Source organism: Medicago truncatula, chromosome 8, assembly GCF_003473485.1.
Source record: "Medicago truncatula cultivar Jemalong A17 chromosome 8, MtrunA17r5.0-ANR, whole genome shotgun sequence".
Lineage (NCBI taxonomy): Eukaryota > Viridiplantae > Streptophyta > Magnoliopsida > Fabales > Fabaceae > Medicago > Medicago truncatula.
In genome coordinates, this window is record NC_053049.1 from 30947110 (window position 1) to 30967710 (window position 20601).

Below are 20601 nucleotides of genomic sequence, written 5' to 3' on the forward strand. Positions count from 1 at the left end.
CGGGATGTGCTTCAAAATAATGCTCAGCTTTGCGTGGAAGGTTGTGGTAGCTACGAGAATGTGAACTTATATGTTTTTGAGATGTGATTTTTTGGTACGATTTGCGGTATTTGATTTTGCAATGGTTAGGGATTGACACAGTTTAGCCAGAGCGCCCTCCAGATCATTTTCTCCAATTTGGACATTTTCATGGAGTATCAAAGAATTATAAATCAGGTGTGTATCTTTCATGGATCTATTGTGTATGGATCACTTGGAAAGAAAGAACCAATCATCTTTTTCAACAAAAGGAGCAAATCAATAGTGTTTACTTGATAACATTAAACTTTAGTCTTTTTGGTGGTTGAAATCGAAATATACAACATTCGTTTTTGACTATCATCTTTAGAGGCTCAATCCACTCATGTGTTTATGAGCAATTGCTTAGTATGCTTTCCTGTTTCTTTTTGCTTTCATGGTTTTGTTTATCATTGTAATTATTTATACTTTTGTGCCGGAAGGAATTAGCGTTGATGGTAAATACATAATGTTATTTTAGCTTCTTAAAAAAAAATCGTCATGCAAATATTTTTTGTATAAAAATTATTAAATTTATGTAATTTAAAGAAATATTTTTGGATAAGAAAGATTTTCACAACACATGCAAGAAGCCAAGAAGATTGAGAAACACGTTCCCGTAAACACAAAAAAGATGGTACAAAAAATATATATTGAGAAACACGTTTTTTTGATAAAAAAAAAAAAAATGATGTTTTCAATGATTAATCAACATCAATTTGTACTTTTATTAGGAAGGGACTTCAATCATTTTTAATCAACAACATCAATTTTTTTTTTCTTATAGGAACTTCAATTTTGTTGAATTTTTTTTTTTTTTTCTCTTCTTAGCCATTTTCCGTCTGCAATAAATTAATGGAAATGTTTCCTAACTAATTTTGTTACTGTTGAATAAAAAGGAAACTTTTTTGACCGGCTATTGAATATAAAATTTTTCTATTACTAAAAATTTAAGGTAATAATATTAATAATGAAGGTCTTAAAAAAAATGAATAAATTAAAGAAGGTACATGCAAGATAAGACTAATTTTTTGAGTCAAAAAAAGAAGGAGAAGACCAGACCAAAGTAATTAATGCACAATAATTAATTGACAAAAAAATTCAGTATCGGATTGTTTTCTCAATAGATTTTCGATTTACTTCTCAAACCATCGATCTCTTAACAAAAATTGGTTATTTTTTGTAGGTTTTCTTTAATACGAGTAATATTATTTGTGGCACGTCGAAATTAAATGTAGGTGTTTTTGAGGTCAAAATTCCAACTTTGGTTAACCATATTTTGGAAAGAGGAGCGATATTTGAACATTTAATTGAGACAATTTTTTTAACAACTTCTTTTTTCTCTCTTTTCATTGGTAAAAAACAATGGAGAGAGAAAAAGGAAGAGAGAGAATAAGAGTATAATGTGAGTATGAGAGAGAAAGTTATCAAAATATTGTACAAAAGTGGTTGTACAAATATCATTTCTCTTTTGGAAATATAGTCTATTCCACCGACACGACTCCGGTTGATCATCGATTCTTCAATTTATTTCTAAACTATATAAATACGATAAGTAATTTTAAAGTATACTAAATCCGCCATTTTAGTCTTTTATGATGAAACGTCAATTAGTCTCTATCATTTTTTTTGTTTGATAGATACAAAACGACATAAAAATATATTTTAAATTAGTATTTTTTTAAATTTAGATAACAAGAATAAAATTAGCGCCTCTAAAAAAGAATAACATTAAAATGAAAAATTATAAGATATACGTTTTTTTATTTTTACAAGATATAAGATATAGACTATAAGTTACTTGAACTAGCTTATATCAAAAGAAGATATAGATTCATAAAAAAAAACTTCGTGAACAAAATATAAGATAGAAGCTATAAGCTACTTGAGCTATAAACTAGTAAAAAAAAACTATATGTTCGTCGAATAATTTTTTTTAGATATATTAAAGCTTATAAGCTAGTATTACATAAAGTATGAGCTATAAACTTAAAAAAAAAATAGTGTTGATTTTTCAATTCTTAGGTAAAGGGATTTTGGTAATCTTAAGTTCGATCGAAAGGTAACTGAGTCAGATTAAAAATTATTACTATTAACCGTTTAAACTCAAAACTCATTTGAAGTTGGATTGGGATCTTAAAGTTTGCTCCTCTCAAGGTCTCGAGTTCGATTCCCCAACATTACCCCCCCCCCCCCCCCCCCCCCACACACACACACACACACACAAATGGGCGTGAGACTGGTCATCTCAAATTAATCGATTCTTATATCGGAAATCGAGTTTTAAAAAAAAAAAAAATCCTTTAAACTCAAAATTTGGTTTTGCCAAACAGAGTGCAAATGATTGATTTATTTGTTGTTTTCCTTAGGGCTTAGGCATCTTCACTCTATTATAAATATATGTAAAAGAGAAGTTCTCTATTATATTTTTAATACATCACACTTTATAACTTAAGAGCACCTTTCACAATTTCATTCATTCTCACCTTCTCAAGAAAAGAAAAAAAATGGCTCTCTCTAGTTGCCTCCTTAAACCAAACCACTCTCTTCTTCAATGCCACAAATTCATAGCTCCAAATCCAAACCATGGTTACAGAAACCAGGTTGGTTTATTCATCCCATGCACATGAAATATTAATATCATTAACCAATGTTTTTTTTTTGTATATGATATTTTTTTGTTGTATATATGATAATTAAGATTTTTATTGCTGATGATGTTTATGTGTGACTTGTTTTTGTGATCAGTTCTGTGTGATGGCTTCATCAAACAGTGATGAGGAGAGGACTGTTATAAGGAAAGAAAAAGATGAATGGAAGATCAATTTCTCTGCTGAAAAACCACCAACACCATTGTTGGATACAGTTAATTTTCCAGTTCATATGAAGAACCTGACCACAGAGGTTTGAATCCTTTATCAAAAACTAGGATTTATGTTTCATAGGTTATGGAATATGTATGGTACATTTAATTGACTGTGACTAATACAAAAGTTGTTTTTCTTTGTCCATGATGTGCTTGATTTGACTGTTTGACTTATAACCTAAAGGGACAGAGTTTAAATCTCCTCGTAGATAGTTGTAAAATGATATTTACCGCATTATTTTAATTAATAATAATTTTTGATACCCTTTTAAAAAAAATTGTTTTTCTATGATTTTTGATGGTTTTGTGTGTATTTTTTAGGATCTGGAACAATTGGCTGCTGAATTGAGGGCTGACATTGTACACAGTGTGTCAGACACTGGTGGGCATCTTAGCTCAAGCTTGGGAGTGGTGGAGTTATCAGTTGCTCTTCATCATGTTTTCGACACTCCGGATGACAAGATCATATGGGATGTTGGCCATCAGGTTGAACTTTTAATCTCATTTTATATTTGATCTTTGTAGGGAAAATTGAATCTTGTATGTAGAAAGAAATTCTTTGGTAATAAAATTTCAGTTTTCAGTTATTTGAATATTATGTATTCACGTAGTAACTCGATCCGATTTTAATATGATGGTTTGTATTTGAACTTTGTAAATTGAGTCCATAATATGAAGTTAGAATATGGAAAATCCGATCGAGTTCTAGTCCGTAAACGTGTGATTACACGAATTAATGCAACATAAACTATTTCCTAATATATGATCCGTTACACATTGTTTTTTATTGTGGTCCCAACCGCAACTTTTGCCGCTTCTTTTGTGTTTTCCCACATTTTTCGCATTTTTCCACATCGACCGTGTTTCGTATCCGCAACCTCAATTTAAAATAAAATATTCCCTCACCTACTTGCTAACACATGTGATAATAACCTTTATCAACAATCCTATCAATTAGTTCTTTTGTACTCAAGATTTCTCTTACACTAGACATAGCCTTACATTAAAAAAAGACAGCCTTAAAATCTTGACCATTATAATCAAATGTTTTTGTCATGAATAAGAGGGACTAAAATGAAATATCCAAATTGCAGGCATATCCCCACAAGATTCTCACAGGTAGAAGGTCAAGGATGCATACCATTAGGAAGACATCAGGACTAGCAGGTTTTCCCAAAAGGGATGAGAGTGTTCATGATGCTTTTGGAGTCGGCCACAGTTCCACAAGTATATCAGCTGGTCTTGGTAAGATTCTTCGATCTTAAAACCAATACATATATATTGTAACACTAATGTTGATTGTTACGGATTTTTTTTTTAACGAAAAGCAATAAATACGATGATATTAAGTTGCAATTACCTTTTTATCCCGCCATCGATTTTATATTACCACTTGACCTGTGTATGGTAAGTTTAACTCAATTTCGTCAAATTTTGCGTTGAATGTACTCGTAATGTAAGCATAACTTATATATATTTTAATCAAATCAATGTGTAAATCCATGTATGAATAACTTTTCATTTGTTTCAAATAAAAAAAATATTAATAGGTATGGCAATTGCAAGGGATCTGTTAGGAAAGAAGAACAGTGTGATTTCAGTGATTGGAGATGGTGCCATGACTGCCGGCCAAGCTTATGAGGCCTTGAACAATGCAGGATTCCTCGATTCTAACTTGATAGTTATTCTGAATGACAACAAGCAAGTTTCTTTGCCAACTGCGACACTTGATGGCCCTGCAACACCAGTTGGAGCCCTAAGTAGTACTTTAAGCAAAATTCAAGCAAGCAGAAAATTTCGCAAACTTAGAGAAGCCACGAAAGTAAGTCCCTTTAGACCCCTATATTACTCAAAAACTTCAATACCCTTTTGGAATCTGACTCTAATTTATCTTTTACAGAACATCACAAAGCAAATAGGAGGACAAACACACCTAGTTGCATCAAAAGTTGATAAGTATGCAAGAGATTTCATTAGTGGTTCTGGTTCTTCACTCTTTGAGGAGCTTGGTATGTACTACATTGGTCCTATGGATGGTCATAACATTGAAGATTTAGTCAACATATTTGAGAAAGTGAAAGCAACGCCAGCTTCAGGTCCAGTTTTGATTCATATTGTTACGGAGAAAGGAAAGGGATACCCTCCAGCTGTAGCAGCAGCTGATAGAATGCATGGTCAGAATGGACTATTTTTTTTTTTATTGCTTCAAATGTTAACATATACTTCCCCTGGACTTAAACATAAGCAAAAAAATCCATGGATCTAGTTCATATTTGGACCATATATATGCATGTACTTTTTTGCTTATAGTTAAGTCCGAAGTAGTAATTATAATGAGCAATTCATAAGGGTGCTTATACTTTCACACATTTTCAGGTGTTGTCAAGTTTGATCCGAAAACAGGCCACCAGTTCAAGCCAAAACCCTCTACACTGGCATACACACAGTACTTTGCTGATTCATTGATAAAGGAAGCTGAAATGGACAATAAGATAGTGGCAATTCATGCAGCAATGGGTGGTGGAACTGGCCTAAATTACTTCCAGAAAAGGTTTCCAGACCGATGTTTCGATGTCGGCATAGCTGAACAACATGCTGTTACATTTGCAGCAGGGTTAGCCACTGAAGGTCTCAAGCCATTTTGTGCTATTTATTCAACATTCCTACAACGTGGATATGATCAGGTAGTCCATGATGTTGATCTTCAAAAACTACCTGTTCGATTTGCGATGGATAGAGCTGGTTTAGTTGGTGCAGATGGGCCAACCCATTGTGGAGCATTTGATATCACCTTCATGGCTTGCTTGCCCAACATGATTGTCATGGCTCCATCTGATGAAGCTGAACTGATGAACATGGTTGCAACTGCAGCAGCTATAGATGATAGACCAAGTTGCTTTAGATTTCCAAGAGGAAATGGAATTGGAGCTGATCTTCCTCTCCATAACAAAGGAACCCCGCTTGAGGTAATTAGCATACTATGTAGCACCCATATCTCGATTGAAGGTGTGTCCGGTGTCCAACACCTATCAGTCTTCGACATTGACACATACAGTTACATTCAATCACTTCTATTTTTTTAAATTATTACGGGTGTCTACGTGTCTGTGTTTCAGTATCATATCTGTTATCCATGTCTGTGTTAGGACTTCATAGTAAGCATATATAACTATTACACAATAATCAAAACAGAATGCTGAATAGTTAGTCAACTAAATTGAAATATTTATGTTTCGTTATACAGATTGGAAAAGGCAGAATTCTGCTTGAAGGAAGCAGAGTTGCGATTTTGGGATATGGCTGTATGGTTCAGCAATGCATGAAAGCAGCAGAAATGCTTAGAGCAGTAGGGGTTTATGTGACAGTTTCTGATGCTAGGTTTTGCAAACCTTTGGATACTGATCTCATTAGGCTACTGGCTAGAGAGCATGAAATACTGATCACAGTGGAGGAGGGTTCCATTGGAGGTTTTGGATCACATGTTTCTCAATTCTTAAGCTTAGCTGGTCTCCTTGATGGACCACTTAAGGTAAACACACCTTCCTTTATGAATTAGTCACTCCCCTTTCAATGATTTACCTATGAAGCTATGATAATCTAAAATGGTAGTGTTATCCGTGTCAAATATGTATCAGATACCGATACTCCTAGGATACTCTGAATATATCCTAGAAGTATATCTGATTGTTTTTTTCTTGTTTTTAAAAAATATATTGTCGGATACATTTGGGATTCTTTGTAAAATACATCTTCGTTGAGGGTGTGATGCATATAAGTTTATTAACGTATATAAGTCGTGTCATGTCATGAGTTTAAATAATTTATGTATTTGTGTCGTATCACACTTGTATATGCAGTATGTATCAAGATACATAGTTATTTCAATTTTCATATAAATTTTTCTCTTGAATGTTCCTAAGTGAAGTGCTAATTCCCTTGTGAACTTTATCTACATGCAGTTGAGATCAATGATGCTTCCTGATAGGTACATTGACCATGGAGCACCCAATGATCAGATTGATGAAGCAGGTCTTTCATCAAAACATATTCTAGCTACAGTCCTCTCTCTTTTGGAAATGCCAAAAGAAGCTCTTTTTTTTTAAATGAAATCACAAACCTTGAATTTAGAAGACTCAAGTTAGAATAATGGGTGAAAGGAAACTGTACATAACTATAGTAGCATTGTTGTTGTAGACTATAGTTATATGATATGGGTCCTATTTTCTTGGTTTTAGGAGCAAGAATCACATGTGACTCAAATAGATGAATTTATTCTTGCAAGTTGCAACATATACTTAAAGAATGTTTCAAGACTCATAAAATAAATGTTGCGTGACATGTGTCAGACATCCGAACACATCCGACACAGTTTCAACTTGAAGTATGGTTGCTACAAGTGTTACTGTTATGCTTAAAGGTTTCTTTTTAATACTTACCGTTTTATTTCAGATTAGAAAATCATCATTCATAAGATGAAAAATAATGTCATCCCAAACACACAGAGCGAACTCCTTTGCTCGCATTGTATCAGAGGAGGCGGCCACATGTGTAGGGATGACAATGAGTAGGGTCTGGATAGGGTACTATATTACTTTTTTCTACATCTGTGATTTGAAAAAATCCCCTATCTGGACCATTACAGGGATATGGCATGTAAAGTGCTAGTTGAATCTCTCAAACTATATGTAGACAGAAATGTATCATGTAGTATTATATTACTACAATCACTTTCCAGAAACATTGATTCTTCTAAACTCCTAGGCAGAAAAAATAGACTTTAATTATTTCTTTCGAGAGAGCTTATATTTTGGTATATGTTAGAGTTCAAATTCATAACAATGCTAATTTTTTTCAGCATCAACTCATAACTTTTTTTGGTGTTAACCTTCTAATTCTAAAAAAAAAAAAAATTGGCTATACAATTCAGAATTCATACTGCAAGTAAATCATAATATAGGTAAGTAACATGGGGAAACATTTTGTCCTAAATGTTTTGTCCTAAAATATTAATACATTTTTTTATTAATACACAATTTGTCCTAAAATATAACAAGAATATTTGACCTGCCATTGGATTTATATTATTATAATAATAGTAAACTTTTGGAAGAAAAAGATGTGACTACAATGGGGTATATGCTCTATATATAGTGACAAAACATGATATGAAGTTGCTAATAAAGATGTCAAAGTTGGAGGTATTGGAAGAATCATCTATAATTGGAAAGATTGGTCCAAGCAACTTTTAATTAATTTTGTTACAAAAAGACAAAAGGATGAAATAACATTTACTCGTAGAATCTAAGGTTTATTGATGCTCTTTGTGGGAGACAAGCTTGAAGTTCTCCTGTCCTGCGTCGATGTCGGTTAGTGTCAACAATGAATAATGTGGGGGTCATTATTTGTCTAATTTAATGACTTAAAAAAATAATTGACTATATGAATAATTAATGATTTATTTTTTTAAGTTAAAAAAATAAATCATTAAATTAATCTCTGATTTTGTAAGGTGCTTTTAAATAGATAATTGACTATATGAATATTTCAAAATGATTTCTCTTTGACCAATTTTACTAATATATGGTGGATTTCAATGACAAAACAACATTTATATGTGGGTATCAATTTACCTCTTGTCACTATTATAAGCAAACATCCATATTTTAGGTTCATCCAATAAATTATGTATGCGGTCTATATTATTGATTATATACATAATTTATTGAATGAATTTAGAAAATACATTTTTGCTTATAATAGTGACCAGATGATGTAAATAGTGTAGGTTTCCATGTCGTGCGGCACAACATGGGTGGAGCTAATTATAGAATTGCGTGGGCATTTTTTTTTTTGTTACAAAGGCTAAAGAACAAGGAAAGAACCGAAAATAACAAAAAGAAAAAGAGAACTAAAGTCTCAAATAAAAAGTTCCAGCAGCATCAGACTGAAGGAGGGGCAAGAGCTCCGTAGGTGGAGAATCGTGACGCATGAGCTCATAGTTAGACGAGGCACCAAGCTTGGCCATAAAATCCGCACAATGGTTGCCCTCCTCGAGGGTGTGGCTAATAGTTGCTTGATTCTACTCCATCAGCTCTTTTATGTCGTGAATCAAAATAGTGTAAGCATGAAACTTCAAGAGGAGGCTGGTGATGATGTTGATACATAATAAGGAATCAAAATAGCAAAAAAGATCAACAATGCCCTTATATTTAGCGAGCGAGAGGCACTGGTAGATGGAATAGAGCTCAGCATAAAGAATGTTAGAAGAATCATGGATATATCCGAAAAACTCATACAAGTAAAAGTCTACATCATTTCTAAGAATTCCTTCATAACCAGTTCTAGTGGGGGAACCAAGACAACTTCCATCAACATTAAAAATGACGCTAGAGTGGTTGTTATGATTCCACTTGACAAATATATCTTCCATAGTGTTGTTAGAAGAGGAAGGGTAAGAGGACTTAAAAGTGTCAACAATACCTTGAATGTTGGAGGCAAGATGATTTATAGTCCAATTTTCGTTGCCTAAACACATCATGTTTCTATTCCTCCACGCCCACCAAACAATTGCTACAAAAATGAATGTCATCGGGCCCACCGAATTGGTCTTAAGCCAATCATGAGTTACGGAATTTGTGAAAAAATCAGGCTAATTGATTCTAGTACATAATGGTGTTATGGCAAGTATATGTCCTCGTTGCTCAAAAAAAAAAAAAGTATATGTCCTCGTTACTTCGTAAAAAAAAAAACTTATTTTACCAAAGTAAAATTAGTCAAATTATTTAGTATCTTATTTATTGATGAATTGATCAATTTATCATAATATAGTATTCTATCTGTCTCAAATTATATGACGTTTTTGTCATTTCACATGTATTAATAAATGTAATTAATTTTGTATGGAAAAGAGATATTATGAGTTGTTTTACAAAAATATCTTTAATAAACGATATAAGAAAGACAAATTAAAGAACTGAAAGTAGGGAGAGTAATAAATAATGAAAGGTATAATAGAAAAAGTAACATTAATGCTTCATTGAAATTGTAAAACAACTTATAATTTGGGACAACTTTTTTCAAAACGACTTATAATTTGGAAGGAGGGAGTAGTACATCTTTAGTGCAATGTGAGATTCATTTGTAGTAAAATTTTATTTTATGGAGTAAGTATTTCTTTAGTGCAAAGTGAGATTCATTTGTAGTAAAATTTTATTCTAAACTAAATGATAATTTCAATTTTCAATACAACTTTAATTACTTTTTATGATTATACACTAATACTTGCATTATTCTCAACTCAATAAATTCTACTATGTATAATGAAAATGTAAATACTTTAATAGTTGATAGATAGACGAAATGACAACCGTCATTGAATACTCTCTCACACACACACATACAATTTGAAAAGCCGGAATTCAAACCTAGTCACATCGTTCAACATAACAATTTCAATATTTTTTTTCCCATTAAGTTAGGACATGTGGACTCTTTCATTTATATATTATTGCAATGATGTATTTTACTTTTAGCCGGAAGAATCTCAACTAATATGAAGTTTTTTTTTGTTGTTGTTGAAATTGTATTTTTCGTATTAAAATATATGAATATTGCCCCTTCAATCTAAAATTTCTGCCTCCGCCAGTGAGGTTTTTTCTCAACTAATATTCATATTAATATATATGAATATTTCACACACTTTTTTTTTTTGGTTAATCCTCTGGTTTTCTAAGGGAAGGGGCTCTAGTAATATGGAGTTAAGTTGTGAGGTAATATAGTTTCTCCAAGAATTGTTCCATCCAAGAATCAAAGGCAGGTTCTCGCTCCTTAGCAATTTCTCCTTTGATGAAGTTCAATAACCATTTGTGCCAAATCACTTTGTTCTATTTCAGGCACTTTTATTTCATCATATTTGTAGGTTTTGTCACATTTGTAGATATTTTTTTATTATATACTAATAATCTAGATGCTTTGAACTTATTTGCAGAATCATTCTTTTTTGTTTTTGTCAAATTTTTACCCATATTTGGTAGATTTCAATGAAAAGAAAACATTTATTTATGGACATTAATTTATATATAATTTTCCTTTATAAACAATAGTATATAAACTAATTTAATTTTGAAAATTAGTTTATAAATAAATTTGATATAAATATGAAATTAACATTTCCCTTATAAATATATATAGATTAATATCGAAGTTGGTACAAGAGGTAATTAACCCTTCTTAAATCTAAGTTGTTGAATATTTAAATTATATATCAATTGTAGGATTGTAAATTCTCATCATTGGAAAATCATTCTCCCTTCCAACCATAAACACACCATTTTTGTTAGACGATCCACAGTGCAATACCTTATTTGAATGTTTAAACGGGTCTCAACTATACACATAATTCATTTTATAATTAATATTGAGTAAACATTCAATCTCTCTAACCTAACACCCAAAACAATTATTAATTGGGTCCAAACAATAATTTTATATTATTAAATGTTAACAATAATTTATATACTCATATATAATTATATAATTTTAAAATATTAAAGTAGTTAAGATATAAATTACAAAAAAAAAGCGAGCATTTTTTTTTTAATCACCGTATGCTAAAATCGAACAAATTAAAAATCATCATATGTTTTTTTTCTTTCATTCAAATGGGTAAATTATTTGTTGTTGTAAAAAATGGTTTTTGTTGAAGATTCATGTTGATCGATTAAATATTGCTCTTGCAAATATTATAAAATTTACGTTTTAATATTAAAATATTGCAACAATTGAATAGGAAAAAAATAGAATTAGTTATACATGTGGCACCCATGAGTAATAGGAGAGAGTGTCTATAAAAGCACCCATTTTATAAACACCATATTCATTGATGTCAAACAATGAGAATGTCTTTAGCATGATGCTAAATAGGGAAGGACCTCTCATTGTAGATGGTCTTAGACTTTTCCCTAAAAAATTATCCATCATTATTTTTTTTCTCTACTTTTTATGCTACTCATGTTTAACCTTCGTATTTTTTAATGAATTTTTTCAAAAATGAGTAGAATATTATGAAAATCTTTCTCAATTTTTTTTAACACAATATGAATGAAATATAAATTTTTAAGCATTAAAAAAATTTATATTTAATTAAAAAAACTAATTTTTGTAGAAAGATTACAATAATATTCTAATCATTTTTGTAAAAACTCATTAAAAAATGAAGAAATATGAACGGAGCCTCGGAAAGGGCTCTTAGCCTCTCCCAAAGGCTTCAGCGCCCTTTAGAAAGGCTACGGTGATGAAATATTTCTGCAGAAGCAAAAAACTAACAAATTTTTTATAAACATTTAAATAAAGGATAAAAAACATATTTAACTTTTTTTTTTTTAAAGAATATTTAACTTTTATTTTAACGGCTGTTAAAAAAACAAAAACTTTAAGACCAAAAAAAAAAAAAAAAACAAAAACTTTTATTTTAACGAAAAGTAAATTAAAAACAAGTCGGGCCAAAGGCCCTCTTTAGTACAAAAAAAAAAAAAAAAAGAGAAACAAGTCATCTTCAAAACAAAAACTCGCCTGCTTCTTCAAGCTGTGTGATTGAGGTTTCTTCTCACTCACTCCAATCCCACAAAATCTCCATCAACATTTCATACACCAACGCGAAATTCATCTTCAACAATGGGTGGTACACCTAAATTATCACTACCGATTTTACACGCTCGTTCCGTTTCTTTTTTACTTCGTTTTTCGCTCACATTTTCGTGTTTTTCTTCTCAGGAACACCAGGGGAAAAAGAAGAGAAAGTTTCTTTGGATCTCAGTGAAGAAATTCTTCTCAGTATGGAAGTTGGAATGTCCTTCAAAGATTACGTAACCAATTTCTACTTTTTCCTTTATTTCTTTTTTTCTGTTTAATCAAAATCAACATTTTAGGGTTTTTCATAGCATAATTGGGTTTAATTATTTCTGTTTTGTGCATTTTTTTACAGAATGGTAGAATTAGTTCGATGGATTTTCATAGGGCATCAAGTTATCTAGTTACTGCTAGTGATGATGAATCAATTCGTTTATATGACGTTGCTGCTGGAACGTAAGACCTAATTTTATTTATTTATTTTTTTAATTATGTGAACAATTCATGTAGAATCAGCTTATTAACTTCGTTGAAATTACTGCATTCAACGTTCTTATAATGAGTGAACCACCAAATTTGCCCCCGACTTTGTAGGATGCTCTCAATTAGGTCCCTTAGATTACGAATATTTCAAAAAGGTCTCTGACTTTGTCAAATTTTACTTATATTAGTCCTTCTTAGAGATGTTAGGTCCTACATTGATAGTAAGTAAGTTGTTAAAATATAGGGACCTAATTGGTAAGTGGTTAAGAGTAGTGCTAGCAACACTCTCTTTTCAACACTAACTTCCTCATTGGTTTAAATTAATGTGGGTCTCACACTTTGGAAATGGGTTCCACTTAAAGTGGTGGGACATACATTAATTTCATCCAATAAGAGAATAAGTGTTAGGGGGATTGTTTAAAAGAGAGTGTCCCTGACATTCCTCAGTGGTTAAATATAGGAACCAACTCGACAGTTTAATAATATAGTCAGACCTTTTTGAAATATTCATACTTTCAGGGACTTATTTGAATGCGCCCTACAAAGTCAGGGACTAATTTGGTAGTTTACTCATCTTTTTTTTTTTGAACAAGTGGTAGTTTACTCATCTTATAATCGTGTTTTCTTTTCTTTTATCGTTACTTTTATTTCAGCAAAGCTTATGATGCCTCTTAGTGCAATTTTATCGCTAGTTGCTGCTTTTCAATTGCTTAAACACAAGCGGCACTGCTTATTTCATTCTCATCTCTGTAGTAAGTCAGAAAAAATCAGTTGATAGTTAGTAAAAATTGGTTGCTTATTAATAAGAAAATTGAATCGATGCCTAGATAGCAACCAAATAATCATTTTCAGAAGTGGAAAAGAAAAGGGAAAAGATGCATTGATATCAAACGGTTTAATAGGAAATTAAACAGATGCAAAACTAGAAAAATAGAGGAAAGAAAACCCAAAACTATTTACAATGGAGGTGAGCCGCGTTTTATGAAGGATGCTGGAGCAGGAGGCTCGCTCGCTTGCGAGATCAACAACGGTGATAGCAGAAGCCAAAAATGGCAGAAGACGGAGGCTAGGCATTCTAGCCCATTTTCTTGTCCTTTTTTTCAATGGGTTCTGCTTTGGTTGATGTGTTGTCCTCCCTTTCCAATGGAGATGGTGGAAGAGACTGAGAACAAGGGAGATAGGGCCAGGAGACGGGGATATTGGAAGAACAGGGAGGATCAGATGTGTGGATTGGAAGAAAAATTTGGAGTTAAGATAATGGGGGCTGGGAGAAACATTGTCTTCTCAAAGAGGAAAGGGAGAGAGAGAGTTGAGGAAAAATGTTTTTTTTGTTTAAGACAAATTAAGGTGACAATATATGAAGACTCTGGTGTAGGAGTGAAACTTCAATAGTTTTGTTAAAACTGACTTAGCAAAAATGGGCCTCCCAAAATTGGGTAAAGCTTCAAAATTCTAATTTAGGGTTGCATATGCTCTAATACTATTTACAACATTATACCATGAGTATATGCGATGGATTCTTGTACCGGATTGGGATTCTTAAAATTTATGACATGACCTGGATACTACATTCGTAAATAGATTGTTGAGTAAATAGTCACAATGAAGAAATTTATCATGTCATTAGAAATAATGTTGAGTTTTTGAAACTACATTATTTTCTCAGTATTATATATTAATGTCCTGTGTTGTGTCATCCATACGAGTCATTTTCTCTACCAATTGATCTATATTTGTTCATCAACCTGAAATTTTGAGATTTCCTAACTGTTACCAGATCTTTGAAGACAATTAACAGTAAGAAATATGGGGTTGATTTGGTTTGCTTCACATCTCATCCTACAACTGTCATTTACTCTTCTAAGAATGGTTGGGATGGTATGTGTTATATACCTATTTCCATCTTCATTGATCTCTGTGTAATCCGTAAATTTTTGTATATTCATTACTAATATGATCAATTAATCCAGAATCTTTGCGGCTTCTATCATTGCATGATAACAAGTACTTGAGATATTTCAAAGGTCATCATGACAGGTTTGTTATATACACTCCAATCTCAAATTGTATGTAGTGTTCATGTACATTCCCATTTTGTCACATAACAAGATACATATTTGTTCTTTTCCTAGGGTTGTCTCACTTAGCTTGTGCCCTCGGAAAGATTGCTTTATATCTGGATCTTTAGATCGAACTGTCTTACTATGGGATCAAAGGGCCGAGAAGTGCCAGGTAGTAGAATTTGAACACTACTGCTTGCATATTTCTTAATCCTTTTGTATCTAATACATCATATAACTTTTTTAGGGGCTTCTTACTTTCTTTAAAAACTAAATAGGGACTGCTACATGTACAAGGAAGGCCTGCTATATCATATGATGATCAAGGGCTTGTCTTTGCAATAGCCTTTGGAGGATACATAAGAATGTTTGATGCAAGGATGTATGAAAAGGTTTGCAAATTTCACATGAAAAACATTGTTGTTTTGGTTTGTAAATTTGTAATGTTATATAGATTAATAATCTATTATTGTGCAATTCACTCTACAGGGTCCCTTTGAGCTATTTTCTGTTGGGGGAGATGTTTCTGATGCGAATGTTGTGAAGTTTAGTAATGATGGGAGACTCTTGCTTGTAACAACTACAGATGGACATATCCATGTTCTTGACTCATTCCGTGGTACACTTGTTCGTATCGTCCCTACTTTCCTCAGCTCAAATACTTCTTTCAATTGTTTTATATTTGCTTTGAAAGGCTTTCTATGTGATTGCTCTTCTTTATCACGTGTACACAGTTATTCGCATATAATGTCACACCTGTCTCATGCAACTCCACATTAGAAGCTTCTTTCAGCCCTGATGGAATGTTTGTAATATCAAGTAAGAGTTTTTGGATTACCCAACACTTTTCTAGTGATTATGCACTTATTAACTCATTGACGTCATCCACAATTTTTTGCATAAACCTTTCTTGTATTCTTTAGATGGAATGTGGAACTTTATGACCCCTGCATTCCATACCTTAAACTATGTTTTGGAAGAAAGCTTTACAATCAATCAATGTGTGTAATTCTGTTGGCTTCTGTTCGTTTCTTGCTAGGTTTGTTATGCTAAATTTTAAGCCTGAATTTTGCAGGTTCTGGGGACGGCAGCATCTATGCATGGAGTGTTCGGAGTGGTAAAGAGGTATGTTAAGCTATATTCTTTCTTTTTCCCGCATTTCACAACTGTTCTTTTTTCTTCATATTTTTTACTTAATTTGTACCTTTATGATAGTCTTAGATTTTATATCTATAAGCAATATGGGACTAAATCCACCCCTTCAAACCCAACACAATGAAGGTGTTTAAGGCTGCAATGAAGGCAACTCAAATGCCACAATTAGGCGGTTAGGGGTGGACCACAATAAAGGCAGAATTTCCAACAGATAGTAATTCTCGACCAAGGATAATATGCTTAAGTTGGGCCACTTTTTCATGTTCAGCTTTCCGTGCTTGTGCGAGGCATGCCTTCATTGTTACAGCCTACCAAGTTAGATGAGTTATGGTCTGAAAAATGTTTTTAAGTGCGAGGTATCCCTCACCTTAGTAGGTTGAGTTGGACAGAACCCAAATTCTATGGGTATGCTATTAATTAATTATTATAGCAACTTTTGAAAATTTATAACTTATAGTTATATCCCATGAAGGATATGTTCTATCTTGAGTGCCATAGTACACATTCTGGCATCACATTTGATGGGATGGAAGCCACTAGTGATCATTGTTTTTCTAAAAATAGTTTGCATTTTGTCGATCCTTTTTTTCCCTTGCTGTTCGATTTCCTTGAGAATAGCAGAAAACATAATGTTGTATGTGAAATTTTAATATTTTTTGTATATTGAGAGGTGTGAAGATTAATACCCCACATTATATTTTTATTGACAAATATATAAGCACATGGGGAACCTCCTTTAAATGCTAGCTATCAAGAGGAAAGAATCAAATCACTAAATATTCAACCAAACATCTCATACTACTTGATGTAGGACTTAGACATCCCATAATATCCAAGTCCCTATCATAGCACTGCCCTTGAGAGACGACGTTCCAGCAGCTGTACTCTTTAACAGTGTACTCGGCCTTTCCGGTCAGCCTCTTCTTAGGTATCTCTTTATGAGCCTGGGCAACCAGGTTCTGATACCAATTTATAGGTATTTAAACATTTGGAAAATCCTCCCTTGAAGGCTAAGGGAGAAGAATCAAACCACTTAAATACTCCATCAAGCATCTTGTACTAATTGATTTGGGACTTGGACATCCATAACACCCATGCCCCTGTAATTTCTGTTCACTCCTTATAGAACAGAGAGCAGAGACTGGTCAACCCAGGAAGTAAAAGGCTAAAACCAACGGATCAATCATAAAAGTGAAGCAAAACTATTGCATTAATGTTCTGCACGATGAAGAAACACTTGTGCTTCTTCAAAACCACATTATGGAAATTAAACAAAATAACTAGCTTATTTTCCACACAGACAACAGTCCTCTCACCCAGACCAAGCTTAACCACTACTCCCCAATTTTCTCACATACCCCCTTTTGACCTCCACCTTTCAACTATATGGATGTCTCCCCAACTCCAATTGCCACCTTCCCTTTGTATTATTCCCCATCCACTCACTTTGCCTCCTTGCTCCCATTCTATGAGAGACTTTCTTTATAATGGGCCTGTGACCCCACCTCCACCTAATAGAAAATACTTTTTGAAATTGATTATGGATATATTGAATCATAATTTTCAAGCAAACCATTATGCCAGAACCTTGTGATTGAAAAAAAAAATTAGGCAGGGGAGGGTTGGCATCATTAACTTCTTTGGTTAACAGCATTTTAAAGTTTGAACAGTACTTTCCATTGCAATATTAATGCTTATCTATCCTTTGTAGGTTGCAAGTTGGAGAAGTGCAACATCTGATATTGGACCTCCAGTTGTGAAGTGGGCTCCTGGGAGTCTTATGTTTGCAACCGGGTCGTCTGAGTTGTCATTTTGGGTTCCAGATTTGTCTAAAATAGGAGCCTTTGTTGGAAAAAAGTAGAAAACTTAACACAATGAAAACTATTGTTTACCGTTCAACCTACTGAAAGATTATATTTTGTTATTCCTACCGACAGACTTTGCCATGCTTTTTAAATATTCTTCTCCAACAGGTATTTCAGAGAGCCTCCTGAACTGTACAATTTGAGATATATGAATGAGTATTCATGTTAGTTTTTGCCATTCATTCTTGTTATAGATGTTATTTGGTTATAATAGTATCTTAGTAATGGTCCTTGATTGCAAGGTGCAACTCCAAATGCACCAGTCTGCAGTTTGGTATGGTCATTAAAATTATGCATCATGTTCATGGTTTTTCCAATTTTTATCTATCATTTGAGACTATTATTCATGTGTGCCTATGTTAATCACGAGCCTGTTCAGTTTTTTTGAAAAGCTCAAAGAAACTTATAACAAGAATGATAGCCTAATGAATGGCAGAAGTTCAGTTTTTTTAGGATCTGATGCTTAACATTATACCTGTTCCAGTTACCTACACTTTGCAATTTGCATAGAGAAATGTTTCAAAGGGAAACGTTCGTTAACCAGTTATGTTGTACAACAGTATCTAGTGTTTGCTGCTTCCATCTATCATTTACGTTTTTATTTTGTTGCAGTGATTCATTTTGTTAGAACCAAAGACACAATAAATCATCTCTATAAAAATCACGTTTAAAAGGCTGTTTTCATTCAAATACTCAATGACAACAAGCATTCAAATAGCATACATATAACACAGTTGAACAATCACAATACATCACAAAATCACAATAAAAAAGCACATAACAAAACATATTGCGTAATAATAAAATTATGAAAATGGTAAATTCTAAATCAGCATTGTGATCAACGTTCCAAACGACTTTTAAGGTGGTCTAACAAGTTGTCAATATATCTATCTTGTCTTTCAATATTGACAAACAAGTCCTTCACCTCTTTAATATTTTCCCTATATATCCTCCCTTCTTCTTCAAGCATAACTAGTCTAATTGTGCGAGCCACTGAGTCACTTGTGAATGACCCATCTTGCTCATCTCTAGGCACCGTGTATGCCATCTTCTTTTCTTCCAACACCTTCGCATTTATTCCCTGGTCTACAAGAAATGTCATCAACACAAGTGGCTTCTCGTTTTGAACTGCTTCCACCACTGATGTCCAACCTGCGTGAGAAAAGAACACACCAATTGCCATGTGCCCTAATATCTTCATTTGCGGAGCCCAATCAGTGCATACAACTCCGCGCCCTTTGGTGCGATCCTCAAATCCTTCCGGCAATTGTAACACCGCCTTGTCTTTACGCCCATGTTGAGCCCTAAGGACCCAAAAGAATGGAAGATTCGACTTCTCCAATCCTAAAGCTATCTCATTGACTTCTTCTTGACTCGGTGTTGCTTCGCTACCAAAAGCCACATATACCACTGAGCCATGAGGTTGGTTGTCTAACCACTTCTTGATCCCTTGCCATGTGTCATTTTCATCAACAAAGTTAAACCCTGTGCTAGGGAGTTGACCGGCAGGTAGAACTGGTTTCTGGAGAAGGTTTTGGAGGAGTTCAAACCACTCAGGTTCAAATTCAGTACAACCACGAATCAAAATGGTGTCGCAGTTTTGAACACAAGAACTAACACGATGCATTTCAGAAACACCTGAGTCCTTTTTGGAGAAAACTTCCGCGTTCTTCTTAATCTCAAAGTATTTGTATGCCACTGTAGTATTAAATGGAATCCACGGTGGTGGAGCCGTGTAGTCCTCCAGCTTTGTTCGAGGATCTTTCTCTTTACCCGTAAGAACTGAAATGGGGCCTAAGAAGGCAAGATTTGGCGGAGTAGTAATGTTGAAAAAAACACATTTTATACCAATTTTTGTTGCCACAGGACCCAACCAAAAAGGAGCAAAATCATGCAAGATCCAATCAGCATCAGAAGATTCAAGAAAATTGGTCAAAGGTTGTTCCAGCTTGTCAAATGCATCTTTAAGGTATTGAAATACATCCCATGAGACATCTGTAGTGGCCTCTGCATTTTCTGGAAGATTATCAACTTTAGGCATTGGAAGACTCACAAATTTGATGAGAGGAGCAACGTTTGGTGGTAGTTGAGGGAGGCGTTGTATGTTTCTTGGGGTAGAAACATAGCTAACTTGGTGACCCTTTTGTGCTATAAGTTTGGCCACTTCAAGGTATGGGATCATGTGACCAAAGGCTAGCCATGGAAACATTACTATGTGAAGTGCCTTTTCTTCATCCATGGTGAAATAAGATAGATAGCTACAATGGAAAATATGCCGTTGACTTTTATATACTCAAATGACAAGGTTGTATGCATACTTATTTCCCTATAAATTACAGTTCACGCGTCCCACGAGGAAAGAGTTGTCGTAATAGAAAATAAATCATTAATTTGGCGGTTTATCACATGCATCCTCTCTAACTCTCTAAATAAAGTAATAAATCTCAGTTGTAGATACGAGTGCTAATAATAAATCGAATCAACT

The 20601-nt window shown here is 33.4% G+C and overlaps 3 protein-coding genes across 4 annotated transcripts; 2 read left to right on the forward strand and 1 right to left on the reverse strand.

Annotated features, from left to right (window-relative positions):
* Nucleotides 1-2497: 2497 nt before the first annotated feature.
* LOC11441515 (probable 1-deoxy-D-xylulose-5-phosphate synthase 2, chloroplastic) lies at nucleotides 2498-7337 on the forward strand. Its single transcript, NM_001422022.1, has 9 exons — nucleotides 2498-2660; nucleotides 2806-2961; nucleotides 3245-3409; nucleotides 4018-4168; nucleotides 4474-4745; nucleotides 4824-5097; nucleotides 5300-5889; nucleotides 6168-6452; nucleotides 6883-7337. Exons 1-9 carry the CDS (start codon nucleotides 2565-2567, stop codon nucleotides 7024-7026), a joined length of 2133 nt encoding a protein of 710 aa, NP_001408951.1. The 5' UTR covers nucleotides 2498-2564; the 3' UTR covers nucleotides 7027-7337.
* A 5106-nt stretch (nucleotides 7338-12443) lies between these two features.
* Nucleotides 12444-18291, forward strand: LOC25501403 (protein ANTHESIS POMOTING FACTOR 1). Of its 2 annotated transcripts, none has more exons than XM_013590621.3 (11): nucleotides 12444-12599; nucleotides 12695-12786; nucleotides 12906-13006; nucleotides 14811-14911; nucleotides 15004-15070; nucleotides 15166-15265; nucleotides 15372-15485; nucleotides 15583-15720; nucleotides 15828-15912; nucleotides 16169-16218; nucleotides 17960-18291. In XM_013590621.3, exons 1-11 carry the CDS (start codon nucleotides 12596-12598, stop codon nucleotides 18107-18109), a joined length of 1002 nt encoding a protein of 333 aa, XP_013446075.1. In that variant the 5' UTR covers nucleotides 12444-12595; the 3' UTR covers nucleotides 18110-18291. The 2 variants fall into 2 exon arrangements, with proteins under 2 accessions (XP_013446075.1, XP_013446074.1); XM_013590620.3 differs by having other exon boundaries at nucleotides 12449-12602.
* A 473-nt stretch (nucleotides 18292-18764) lies between these two features.
* Nucleotides 18765-20452, reverse strand: LOC25501404 (UDP-glycosyltransferase 91A1). The gene has a single exon (XM_013590622.3). It carries the CDS (start codon nucleotides 20353-20355, stop codon nucleotides 18955-18957), a length of 1401 nt encoding a protein of 466 aa, XP_013446076.1. The 5' UTR covers nucleotides 20356-20452; the 3' UTR covers nucleotides 18765-18954.
* Between the last annotated feature and the right edge of the window lie 149 nt (nucleotides 20453-20601).

Excerpts from the sequence above, each read along its gene's own strand:
- LOC25501404 (XM_013590622.3), bottom strand. The coding sequence starts at position 20,355 with ATGGATGAAGAAAAGGCACTTCACATAGTAATGTTTCCATGGCTAGCC.
- LOC25501403 (XM_013590620.3), top strand. Across the intron at positions 12,787-12,905 it reads GAATGTCCTTCAAAGATTAC|AATGGTAGAATTAGTTCGAT; the intron begins GTAACCAATTTC and ends ATTTTTTTACAG. Across the intron at positions 14,912-15,003 it reads TTCTAAGAATGGTTGGGATG|AATCTTTGCGGCTTCTATCA; the intron begins GTATGTGTTATA and ends CAATTAATCCAG.
- LOC11441515 (NM_001422022.1), top strand. The coding sequence starts at position 2,565 with ATGGCTCTCTCTAGTTGCCTCCTTAAACCAAACCACTCTCTTCTTCAA. Across the intron at positions 2,661-2,805 it reads ACCATGGTTACAGAAACCAG|TTCTGTGTGATGGCTTCATC; the intron begins GTTGGTTTATTC and ends TTTTGTGATCAG. Across the intron at positions 5,890-6,167 it reads ACAAAGGAACCCCGCTTGAG|ATTGGAAAAGGCAGAATTCT; the intron begins GTAATTAGCATA and ends TTCGTTATACAG.